Source organism: Amborella trichopoda, chromosome 9 (genome assembly GCF_054954075.1).
Source record: "Amborella trichopoda isolate Santa Cruz 75 chromosome 9, AtrichopodaSantaCruz75HAP2 v2.0, whole genome shotgun sequence".
NCBI classification, from domain to species: Eukaryota; Viridiplantae; Streptophyta; class Magnoliopsida; order Amborellales; family Amborellaceae; genus Amborella; species Amborella trichopoda.
Window position 1 is genome coordinate 3,697,645 of NC_142344.1, and position 13,670 is coordinate 3,711,314.

The 13,670-nt window shown below is 34.0% G+C and overlaps 1 protein-coding gene across 1 annotated transcript; it reads left to right on the forward strand.

Moving 5' to 3' along the window:
• The first annotated feature begins 5,065 nt into the window (after positions 1–5,065).
• LOC18437757 (peroxidase P7) lies at positions 5,066–8,399 on the forward strand. The gene is made up of 3 exons (XM_011626389.3): positions 5,066–5,400; positions 6,836–7,027; positions 7,654–8,399. The coding sequence occupies exons 1-3, from the start codon at positions 5,188–5,190 to the stop codon at positions 8,203–8,205; spliced, it is 957 nt and encodes a 318-aa protein (XP_011624691.3). The 5' UTR covers positions 5,066–5,187; the 3' UTR covers positions 8,206–8,399.
• Positions 8,400–13,670: the final 5,271 nt, after the last annotated feature.

Here is a 13,670-nt window from a genome sequence, read left to right on the forward strand (position 1 = left end):
AGTCATACAATTTGTATAAAAAATTAAAAATGAAATACTTCGAGGTGTCGGATTTAAGAATGAATGGTGAGTGGCTCACTTGATCAAAATTTTGACAGTTGGATGGTAGGGGAAAGCATAGAAGATGTAGGGGAAGTATAGAAACCATTTCCTTATCAAAGTACGTGTTAGAGATTAACTATTGGAAAAAGTTTATATAACGTTTCAAACTTCAAATGTAGAATTACAGATGCACCTCAAAAGTCCATCGAAAAAGATTATTTTCAAAATTTCTATATATTTATAGATCTACTTGATTTTAACTATTTTTAGATTTTAAAATTTTATTGTAAGATATGGAAATAGATTTTGAGATAATTATAATAATTTTATACGCCAAAACTACATGCTATTATAAAATTTGGAGGTGTGCAGTAATTGGATTGATTAAGGTTGAAACCTTATAAAAACCACACCCTTAACTATTTAACATTCTACATATTTACAACTATTCCAACCCAAGGTCACCTACTTTTTTACGGGTATTCAGATGAGTAATTTGATAAATTTCCAAACAAATATCAAACTAACTCTCCTAACGTGAAAAAAGAACGACCTAAACAAGAGCATAGATGGTCCGAAATTTGAACCATGGAAGCGAATTATTAAAGAACTGAAAATCCTTTTTTTTTTTAATCATCATGTGATGGTTCTTAAGTAGATCCAACATTTCATACTCAAAAGGCTTCCAAGGGAGGTTTTCACCAAAGGGAGCAAGTAGACAGTATACTCTGGCAGGAGCATATTATACATGTTAATGGTAGGTTGTCATTTCATAGCATCTTGTCACAATTTCATAGCATCTTGTCACTGTAAGAACTCCAGATTTTTGTTTAGAATATTACAAGGTGTGTGGATCAAGGGAAGGATATACTTATCTAAAACAGTGACATGTAGCAGTCTTTAAATAAACAAAGGACATGGCCAAATTAAATTAAATTAAATTAAATTCAAACAAAGAAGTGTCAAGCTAGATATTGTCGAGGACTCTAAGCTGCTTCAAGAGTTACTGGTCAAATTAAAATAAGGGAAAAAGGGGACCATTTGCAATAGAAAGTAGAAATAGGGAAATTTCCAAATACAATGAACCCAAGCAATCCAATGAGCATGTGTAAACACATGAAGCCAAAACATTAATGAGGGGGAAGTTCCCCACATGAAGCCAAAACATTAATGATCAAAATCATAAGGAGTTGAATTTTAAAAGGAAAGAAAAAGGGAAGCGTATATCAGTTTTTACTTTAATTAAAGAGTATAAGAAGTTAAAAAGACACACCTATTCAAATGCGGCCTCCTTCAAAACTCCCTTTGGAGATGAAAAAGCTGTTCATGAGTAAGTGGGTGCTAGAGCCCGCTCACTCACAAAAGTCGACGTTGTAAAATACTCAGGGGGCTTATACGGTGTAAATTTTTTGTCAAAAAATTCACATTTTAGACAAAAAAAATTTCTTTATATTTCATATTTATCATTATCATAGCCTAGATCACAAATTGCTAAAATTTTGGATTCAAAATCCAACTTTAATATTGTAGAAATCCAAGTTTAAGATTGGATAAAAATAGTCGGCTGACTCATAGAAAACCCATCCTTTTGGAGATTGGTTTCGGACTTAAAATATCAAGGGTCCATAATCTTGACTGTCATGCTATGAAAAATGAAAGTCAGATTTTGAATTTAAAAGTGCGTGATCTTAGATTTTGTTTTTTAATCATTAACCGTTGTTCATTTAATTATTTGCAAATCAATAGATCAACACTATTTTTTGAGATACAAAATGAATCAAAAACAAAATGCATCTAGAGTGACTTACAATATGTTTTATAACCTAATTGCGGTTCTAAGATGGATATTCGGAAAAAGACTGTATTTGAATATGAACTCATTTTAACTTTTTCTATTAAAAACAAATCGTATATTATAAGACTATCTGCTTTAAATAGAAGGTATCAATCAGCCACCATATTAAAATCAGACAGCCAATTGTATGTCATTGTTCTTATAAAATTTAAAAATATACTTTCTAACTTTGACACTGGCATATACCAAAGTAAACCAATTTAAACTTTCTCATAAAAAATTCGAAATCTTGAATAAAACCCTGCCCATTCTCTCTTTCCCTCCACCACAAGAGGTGGGGGTTTACTTACGAACTATAATACTGAATATGAGCTTTAGCACGTGCAAATTGAAAAGACAAATACTTTCGAAAAGCATTCAAGTGTTTTTAAAAAAAAAAATTGAAAAAAAGAGAGGAAGAACTCAATGTTAATTGAATAATCATCATCATCATCATCGTCATCATCAAAAAAGCCTTTTCTCAACTAATAGAGATTGGCTATAGAAATCTTAGTGTGCCACTCTGTTCTATTAAGGGCCATATTCTCAATAAGGCCATAAGTCTCCATATATTTTTTCACTGCTTCTAACTATTTCTTTTTGAGCATACACCTTGACTTTTTTGAGCCTTCCACTTGAACTAACTCGCACCTCCTAATAGATATTGTATTAGGTTTGCACCATACATGATAAAACCCACCTATGTCTATTTTTTTTCATCTTGTTGTCTATTAGTGTCACACCTAAATTCTCCTAAATTTATTCTTTAATTGAATAAACATTATCTGAAATAAAAATCCTATGGAGAATAATCGGCTTAAGAAAGAAGAATAGAGCTCATGCTGGTAGATGCCAACAAGTTTAATGGCCCTCAGACAAAACAAAAATAAATAAAGTAAGAACATGTACATTGCAAGATCATTTATATTCAGTACAAGGAGGTCACATTACTCTTAGCCATTATATGTAAAACTTGTGGGCTTAGAGTGTGTTACAATTGACTGAAAAATTTTCTTTGAAACTTTAAGTCTAATCAATAATACATCCTAAACTGCTTGATTTTACATCCAATGGCTAAAAATAATTTTGACCTTGTGTGAAAGGTAAATTGTCCATTTGGTTTCAAATCCAAAGGATAAAATTGATTTCGACCTTCTTCTTCAAAAAATAAATAGTTTTATCATAAACTTTTCCTATAAATAAAGAGAAATTGTGTAGCATGATACTGTAGGATCATAATGTATATTAATTCCATTAGCAAAAGAGATATACTTGGGGATTTTTTATTTTGGATTTCTAGGATCAAATTCAAAACTTCTTGATGATTATTGTCAAATAAAAATAAATTTTGAGATTTTTAATACTTAGATCTCGTCCTCCAAAAATTGGAAACTCTTTATTCAACCTTGAAACATTTTTCCAAGCACATAAAATAAATAATAATATCCTATCATAATTTTTTTGTTTTTAAAGTTTTGTTTTTTTTTTTTTATTTGTGGGTAATTCAAGGGGGAAGGCATGCCCCTACCTATTTTTTTTAAGTAGATTAGAAATTAGATATTTCAATGTATAAGTGGGATGGGTTAAAGGTAGAAATAGAAACCACAACATGGTGACTAGATGTGAGCATGCTACGCCCCTTTCCTATAGTGGTAAGAACCTTTCCTGAAGTGTACATGGTGACTAGATGTGGGCATTTTACGCCCTTTTTCTAAAGTGGTAAGTCATAACCTTTCAGAAAGTGGTAAGTCAGTGGGTATTTGGGCTTCCACCCTTTGATGAAAATGAAGTAAGAAACTTCATCATGGGGTTCAACAATACTAACGCAAAGGCCCCAAGCCATTAGTATGCTCAAGAATTACATCCCAAAATTTAAGTGCCTAAAAATATTCCTAAAAGTATTCTCAGGGTGAGACTTACCTAGTAAATGGACAATATGCTCAGCATGTCCTTTTGCATAAAATATTAATTGCAGACAGCGTGATGTCAAAGAAGGGTTCATATTTCATAGCAAGGCCAACATGGTGATTTACAATATTAAAAGGAAAACTCCTCCTCATGCATTGAAAGGTTCGAAAGTCAAATGCTTAAAAATCCAAGAAAGGTCCGAAGTTTGAGGAGTCAAATGCTTAAAAATCCAAGAAAGAGAGCACGTCCAACACTCGTGTAGCGTATCAAGCCTTCGCAAAGAAGTGTTCAACAACCCAGCAGGGATGAACAGAAACCGGCAGGGTTACTCGGAAGCTGCGCCCAGCTAGGGTGGTCAACCAGCTTGAGCAGCCTAACTTTTTTTTTTCAAATATATATATATATATATATATATATATATATTTAAAAAAATAAAAAATTTGTTTGTAATAGTTATTTTAATGCCTTTTATCGTTTTGGAAAAGAATGAGAAGTATTTTGGCTATAAATACTTATTTTTATGTTTTTTCAAATTTTTTAACATTATTTTTAAAATACCCCTGGGCTCATTGATTTTTCAGATCCATTTTTCATTGGTGTTTTAATCTCATTTGGATGTATTTTATTATTTAATTATGTTTTAAAGAGTGATTTACATACAATCCCTAAAATTTTAACTAAAATACAAAATTCTCGGTGGAAATTATGAACATTAATCTATTTTCTTTTCAAAATTGCCACTTGGTTAATTTGAATTTTGATTTTGCTTTTTAATTTTTTTCGTTAGTAGGGAAGAGCCCCAAGCTTTTAAGTCATTAACCTACTAACGAAAAAAACTAAAAAGAAAAAAAATCAAAATTTGGGTGGATCGAGGGATAAATTCGAAAGAAATAGAAAAAACAAGTTGACCGACCTTCTTTGTTTTAACATATAAGTAGAATTTTTATATTTTACCTAAAATTTTAAGTTCACTAGGTAAATCACACTATTTTAAATATACTTTTTACCACTCTAAAGATTTTTCAGAAAAAAATGTAACTTTTTTTTAGCAATCGAGACGGGCAAGTTACCAGGACTGGTTCCAATTTCCTCAGAGCCCCACCAAAGCGAGGTTCCGAAGCGGGTTCCTGCAATCGAACACTGGTCCCATAGTCGTAATGGTAGAGAGAAAGAAACGGTCGGCGTCACATGCACCTAGTCGCCTCTCACTAATAAAGGCCTTATCATTTCATTACTTTTCTCTCTATAAATACACAGTTCTCCGAATCATACAATAAGCAACAATATCATTCAGACTTATTCCCCTCTCAGTTTCTCTCTCTAAAGCCTCCTTTTGTCCCTTTCTTTCTCTACAAATTTGTAGCTACTCCTTTGGACAGTTCTGTTTAGGCACAATTGAGAAGATGGGTTTAAATAGTACTGCTGCTCTTGCACTAGTGATAGTGTTGGTGTGTAGCAGCAGCATGTGTTATGGGCACCTGAGCTCCAATTTCTATGACTCATTCTGTCCTCATGCTCTCTCCACCATCCGATCGAAAATCCGGTCTGCGATATCGGCAGAGAGGCGCATGGGTGCCTCCCTCATCCGCCTTCATTTCCATGACTGCTTTGTCAATGTAAGTGATGAATTTCAGTTCTTCATATTTGTGAGTGTAAGAGAGAGAGACGTCCTGTTACGTATCCCAGCAATTACCCAACCGTGACTCTCTCTGTATACTTTTCTGACCTTTAATATATATCGAGTAACTTACATAGGGACCCAAAAAATTTTTCTAGAATAAGAAATGCTTCATTTATATGTACAAATTATAAAAGAAGGTCAGTCAACGTCGGCTTTGTTTTCATTTTTCCTAAGTTGTGCATTGTTCTGCTTCCATTCTTAGACCGAATTTTATTCGTTTTTGGAGAAAATTATAGATACGCTTAAATTCAACTTTCTAGACATTTACACCCCCAAAACTTTTTGCATCCCACCCTAAATTTCAATATATATATTCTTTTTATGTTTACCCTCAAGTAAAAAAGTCTATGAATTTAAAAACAACAATACCCTTTCTCTCTTTTTTCGCCTCTATTTTGAGATCACTTAACACACACTCTCTTTCTGCTCATATTCTCTCTCCCAAAATAAAAACCCAATCTCTCTCTCATTCTCTGGTAACGCGGTGTAAGACCCAGTGTGCTGGATCGTATTGAGTTCTAATAACGTGGCTTGTAATGTGATCCGGCACCTAGTGTGTCAGACCGGTTAGAATTTGAGTTAAGGCTGATAATGTGGTCCGGTACACTTTGTGCCGGACCGTAAAAAAATTTCGATGCGGCTTTCTGCTAGATCGCATTGTCAGCCTTAACTCAAATTCTAACCGGTCCGACACATCGGGTGCGGGACCACAAAATCTTAGTCCATAGCTAGAGAGAGAAAGAGAGACGGTGGGTTGAGGGAGAGAATGAGAAAGATAGAAAATGAGAGAGAGAAAGAGGGAGAATAAGAGAGAGAGAGAGAGAAAGATGGAAAATGAGAGAGGAAGAGAGGAAGAGAGAATGAGTTTTTACTTTCGGGGAAAAAGTTTAGATAATGATGCAACCTTGTAATGTAGAGCTACGGATGTACCTCAAAAATCCATTGGAAAAGGTAGTTTTAATGTTTAAAAATCTTTTGATTGATCATCTCGACATCGAGATGTATGACTATGAAAAATAAAAAGATTTTAAGTCCTAAAAAATAGCGCATTTTACAACATATTATCTACACCATCCATTTTCAAGATTTTCATATGTTTATAGATCTACTTGATTTTAACTATTTTTAAAATTCAAAATTTTATAATTAGATATAAAAATAGATTTTAAGATAATCCTAAGAACATTTTTCATCAAAATTATATACCATGATAAAATTTGAATGTGCACCTTACCTCTACCGCTACGGATGCATCCGTATGCCAACTGCACCCTTAAAACAAGGAAGGAAGCGTTGATGCAGAGAATGAAACCTACTAGTATGGTTTAGAGACAGAAAAGAGAGAATAATCAATGTTGTGTATATAACAGGGATGCGATGCTTCGTTGTTATTGGATGACACGTCTTCATTTAGCAGTGAGAAGAACGCACGTGCGAACAACAACTCAACGAGAGGGTTCGAAGTGATCGACGCCGTTAAATCAAAGGTGGAAAGCATCTGCCCAGGCGTTGTTTCATGCGCTGACATCCTTGCCGTAGCTGCAAGAGACTCTTCAAAAGCCGTAAGTTCTATACAGTTTTTAGAGGGAGATTCTTAGAAGGGCAAAGTTTTCTATGTTTCCCCTGCAGCGTAAGTTCAATCTTTCTCTTTATCGAACCGTTCTGAATGGAGGGCTAAGAGTGTCTCCATCACAATGTCGCGTCTCTATACTATTTTATATTTACTTTTTTTATAAACCACTTTGACACCAAATTTTGGACATCTATTCCTCTATTAAACTCGCACTAGCTAAAATATATAAAAAATATTTTCAATAAAACAAAATGACTAAAATACCTCTCAAAGTTTCAAAGGGGTGGTCATTATATTTTATCGAAAAATTATTTAATATTTTTTATAGGTGCGCCCCAATGAGAAGATAGCAAGTACCAAATTTCATATTCATACAATTTGTATAAAAAAATCCAAAAATAAAATACTTTGCTACTTCACATCTAACATCAAACGGTGAGCTTTCTTGTTCAAAATTGGACAGCTGAATGGTAGGAGAAAGATAGAACTTCTATGCCGTAGGAGAAGCATAAAAACCTCTCCCCCCTTAAAATTCTTCCTTTACCTCTCTTCCTCCTAACACCAACATCCTCAGTCCCAAAATCAATTGACAAAAACCACAAAAATAAACTACAGATGGGAGGACCAACATGGACAGTGAAACTAGGCAGGAGGGATTCAGCCACCGCAAGCGAGACCGACGCGAATGACAACCTCCCAAGCTTCACAGATGACCTCAAAGAGCTCATCTCACTCTTCTCCCGGAAGGGCCTCGAACCTCAGGACCTTGTCGCGCTCTCTGGTGCTCACACCATAGGCCAAGCCCAGTGTTTCACTTTCAGAGATAGAATCCACAACGAAGACAACATCGACTCCAGTTTTGCGAGCACAAGACAGAGAAGCTGCCCAACATCTGGTAGTAACACCAACTTGGCTCCTCTGGACAAAGTCACTCCAAATAGCTTTGATAAAAGCTACTTCAAGAACTTGGTTCAATTGAAGGGCTTGCTCCACTCTGATCAAGTGTTGTTCAATAATGACTCAACTGATAGTTTGGTACGAACGTATAGCAACAGTAGGAGCACTTTCTTTGCGGATTTTGCCTCAGCTATGGTGAAGATGGGAGACATTGAGCCTCTCACTGGTTCTTCAGGGCAGATTAGGACTAACTGTAGGGTACCCAACTGAAACGATTGATGCTACAGTGCCCTAAACACTTGGATGGTGTTTGGTTTGTTATGCTATGCCATTCTTAATTGTTGTGATTTGCTGTTCTAATAAATAGGCCACCAGCTTTAGGTGTAACGGGTTGCCCTTAGATTTTGTGTACTTGAATCCTTTATTTTTTTTTTGACAATAAAAATACTTTTATTTGGATTAAATTGGTTGGCTATACTTTTATTTTGTGTATTTAAATCCTTTATTCATGGTAACTATTCTTTTTGGTCGTATATATTCTAAAGTTGTTGAAATTTATGCAGCCAAAAAGCAGAGTTACTTGGCACCTTTTAATTTTAATTTTGCTAACGATTCTTATTGGTCCTATATGTTCTAAAGTTGTTAAAATTTATGCAGCCCAAAAGCAGAGTTACTTGGCATCTTTTAATTTTAATTCTAAATGCAACTTCAAAGGCTCATATTTAATTTTAAAAGGGGAAAATTTATTCAGATACTCTATTTTAGTGTACCATTTATCAAGAAACCCACTGTTTCAGATCCTTTTTGGCTGTATGGGGATTTAAAGTAATATATATCTTATAATCCTAGACCCAAATAAGCCCTTTTGATCGCATAGTTTTTGCCCAAAAATATTAAATGATACTTCTTTCCATTTGTCTTCCTTCTATCTAAACCCCTCTCTCTCTCTTCAACCTTTCTCTTTCTCCTAAACCTCTCTCTCTCTTTTCCATTGAACTTTTCTACATTTTGCTTCAATTCCCCAACCTTCTCCCTACATTTTGCTTCAATGCCCCAACCTTCTCCCTCTTTGATGCAAGGAGAAATAATAACAGAAAAATATTGTTTTCCATTGAACTTCTCTATATCTCGCCCTCTCTCATCACGCTTCAATGCCCCAACCCTCTCCCTCTCTGATGCAGGGAGAAATAATAACAGAAAAATAAAACAAAATAAAATAAATTTTGAAATAGTACACCTTTACCTTAGGTGCGCAAAGAAGTCCACCCCAAGATTTTTCGAAACATCAAACTCTTTACTTAATCATTTTTATTTACAAAAAAGGAACATCTTCCCTTTAAATGCACTTACAAGAAAAATAAATAAATAAGTAAAAACCTACAAATAAAAACAACTCTCTCTCTAGTACGTAGAAAAGATTGTTTTGATACTAGAAAACCATCCATTTAATCATTAAGATGGAAATATAGATATTTAAATAAAAAAAGAAAAAAAAATAAAATACAGAGATTTCAAGTTAGAAATTAGAGAGAGAGGGTGAGTGAGATAGAGAGAGGGGGAAGGATCATGTCGTGAATACCCTATGCCATACCAATATTACATTCTTCATTTTATTCCCCCAGGCACAACACCCAACCCAGGGGTAATATAGGACTCCAAAGTTTTTAATTTATATTCTTCAACATAGTGCCCAACTAAAAACGAAGGAAAATTTTATCAAAATACCATAAGAGATTAATTATTCCAAACCAAGATCATATGCCTTTTATAGGTATTTTGATGAGTAATTTGATAAATTTTTCAAAAAATATCAAACATCCTCTCTTGGCGTGGAAAAAATAACATCCTAAAACATAGCATAGATGGTGCAAAATTTGAACTGTGAAAATGAATTGTGAAAGAACTCAAAATCCATGCTTTTTTTGTAATCATCATGTGCTGTTTCTTCAGAAGATCCGACACTTCATTTCCAAGTGATTTAGGTGTGGACCTTAAAATTTTTCCTAAAATACAAAATGCTCCGTTTATATGTGGAAACTACAAAGAAGGTTGATCAACCCACCTTTTTTTATTTTTTTCAAAATTGTCCCTCACATCCTCCGACTGATTTTTAATATATTTTTTTTAGTTTTTTCATTAATAGGGTACTACCCTAAAGCTTGGGGCAATGTTCTAATAGTGAAAAAAAAATTAAGAACAAAAAATTTGAAATTCGATTCGCGGATTCCATCCTCAGACTAAGGGGAAATTTTGAAAGAAAAAAAAACACAGGTTGGCCGACTTTCTTTGAAATTTCTGCCTATAAACGAAATATTTTGTGTTTTCAAAAAATTTTAGGATCCATATGTAAATCACTCTTGATATCCAACAGGCTACCGAGAGTATGGTTTTCACCAAGGGAGCAAGTAAACAGTATACTATGGCAAGAGCATATTGTACATGCTAATCTTCTGGTTAGGGTGTCATTTCATAGCATCTTGTCACATTAAGAACCCAAGAATTTTCTTGAATGTATTATAAAAGGAAGTATGTTGAGGAAGCATATACTTATCTAAAACAGGGAAATGTATACTGTCCCATGCAACAGTCGTTAAATAAACAAAGGCTATGACGAAATTAATTGAATTCGAAAAAATAACGTGTCTAGCTATATATTGTTGAGGACTGTAGACCAGGAGATCTGGTCAAATTAAATTCCATAAGAAAAGGGAAAAAGTGAGCATTCGTCAAAGAAAGAGGAAATAGGGAAATATCCAAATCTTGTCTTAAATTGGAAGGAAATGCACCGAATTCGGTGTTGGATGCAACGCAATGAATATGTGGAGAGACACATATTGTGGGCTAGGGCCAAACGGAAATTCAGCTTAATTGAGGGGGAAGTTACCCACATGAAGCCAAATATATTTATGATCAAAATTATAAGGAGTTGAAAGTTAAAAGGAAAGGAAGAGGAAAACCTATGTCAGTTTTTACTTTAATTAAAGGGTATGTAAATTAAAAAGATACATCTATTCAAATGCGAGAACAGGGTCCTCACATAAAAATATATTTTCTAACTTTGACCCTGGTCGATAGCATATACCAAATTATAACATTAAACTTTCTCATTAAAAAAAAAAAGCAAAAGAAAATCTTAATAAAACCCTAATCATTCTCTCTTCCCCTCAGCCACCATAAGAGTTTTTGTTAACCTTATACTGTACAAATAAGGTGCACCTAAAAAGCCCACTAGAGAAGGTTGTTTTGAAATTAAAAAACCCTCAAATTAGTCATCTCGACCTCAAGATTTATAGACATGAAAAATAAGGGATTTCTAGTCCTAAAAATAGTTCATCTTCTAACACATTATTTGTACCGTTAATTTTCAAAATTTTCAAATGTTTATTGAACTGCTTCATCATCACTATTTTCGGAACTTTAAATTTTATAATTGGGGAAAATAATAAATTTTCATAAGTGGCACCAAAATTCCATTTTCACATGGTTTTGAGGTATACCTTAAGGTTGACACCTTATACTAACCTCGCACTTGAATATGGAAAATTATTTCCTGCGGGCTGGACCGCATTTCTACATATGTTGTCCAAAACATATAAAGCATCCATTTTAAAGATCGATGCAAGTAGGTGTTCCATCTAAAAACAATAGAATCTAACGGTCCAAATGTTTTATTACTAGAATTATTATTTTATTTTTAAAACTTATTTTCATGCGGTGTGGACCGCATTTCTACATATGCGGTCAAAAAAATGTAAGGCATCCGTTTTAAAGCAGGATGCAAGTAGGTGTTTAATCTAAAAACAATGAAAACTAACGGTCTAAATGTTTTTTTACTAGAATTATTATTTCTAGGTTTTAAAATTTATTTATTTTTTCATATTCATGATCTTCATATTAGAGATTATATGTCTTTAAAAATTAAATCTTAAAATATATTTCAAAAATATATTTATTACGAGGCCCCCGCATTAGAAACCGGGTCCTTTAAGAAAACACGTGAGAGCTTTGATTTGACTTTTATAAAGGATTTGTATGCTCCAGCAGGAACAAAATGTACTAAAGATGAGGATAAACATTTGCTAATGAAAATTCATCGTAAAGCACTAAAGATGAGGATAAACTTTCTCGTATTCACCATATTTCTAGGACGCTATTATTTCCTTGTAGTTTTAAAGTGCGTGTTGGATTTTTTTTTTCTGTTTTATGTTAGTCGCTAGGTTGAGAATATCATGCCCAAGAAACTTGATATCCTACAAATATTATTTATTGGCTAGGCTTTTATATAAGGAAAAAAAAGGCTTTCTATGTAACCCTACCCACATATATGGTATACGTGCCCTGATCAGATGGCTTGACTCACAATTTTACAAGTTGGCTCATAATTGGCAGATATTGATTGGACGACTCATATTTTTTATTTCAAATTTTATGTTATAGATTATTTTGAAACAAATTTAGGACAGGATTAGATCTAAATAGGGGCACAAATAATAACAACAACAACAACAATAAATTTTTCAAAAATAATAAATTCTTGAAATTTACCAATTTTAAGTTTGCTTTCATAGATGGGAGATCCTTACTAAGACCTCAAAGATTATCCAAGTCTTTCTTGATGACAGAGAATTGAATAGGCTTTAATTAATCAGGTGGGGTGAGATATGATTTAGTTAAACTTGTCATGATAGGAACCTGGTTCATCTTGCACCATAAATACCCCCGTTGTCAAATTCAAATGGCTGGGCTTTCTAGGGACTCATCTTAGTTTTCAAATGCTCACTACCTGCTCCAGGAAACCAATGCTAGGGTTTGGATATTACAAAACCCTAGGTTGGATTCCTGTATTTAATTAACCCCATTACCTTTAGAACCCTAGATTCATCCCCAACCCTAGGTTTTTGCTGTCTTCAACACTCAAAAACTGCCTAACCATATGTACTGTATAAGCAATATCGGGGCATGAAATGGTTAGTTATATTAGTTTCCAATCAGTTGCCTATAAAAGGTTGGGTCAGGAAGAGCATCACCAGCGGTAGCCCGAAATTTGGCATTGACCACAAGAGGGGTATCAACCTTTTTTGTATCATTCTGGAGTCGAGCTTGAGAAACAATTTCTGAAGCACATTTTTGTTGTCGCAATAGATAGCCACGAGGAGAATAACAACTTCGAGTCCAAGAAAATACAGCAAAAAACCCAAATTTTTCATTTCAAAGGCGTTATTGAGCCTTTGTTTGATTTTATGAATTGTACCCCTATCATTACAAGAGATAATCATATCGTCGACATATAGTAACAAGAGAACCCGTCCTGTAGAAGTTTCAGACACAAAAAGCATTGGATCATGATGACTTTTTAGAAATCCAACCGAAAGAACTTTATTACAAAAATTTTCAGACCAAGCACGAGGTGCTTTTTTGAGTCCATATAAGGCCAGTCGGAGATTACACACGCAGTTGTGAGGATCCACAATGCCAAGAGGTAACTTCATAGATACGTCTGTATCAAGATCACCATTGAGAAAAGCATTTTTTACATCCAATTGATAGAGAGGCCAATGATGAATAGAAGCCACTGAGATCAGTGTACAAATTGTAGTTATATGAGCAACTAGAGCAAAAGTTTCTACAAAGTTAATACCATATTGCTGATTGTAACCTTTTGCCACCAAACGGGTTTTGTGCCGTTCAAGACTGCCATCTGCATTGGTTTTAATTTTATATACCCATCGACAACC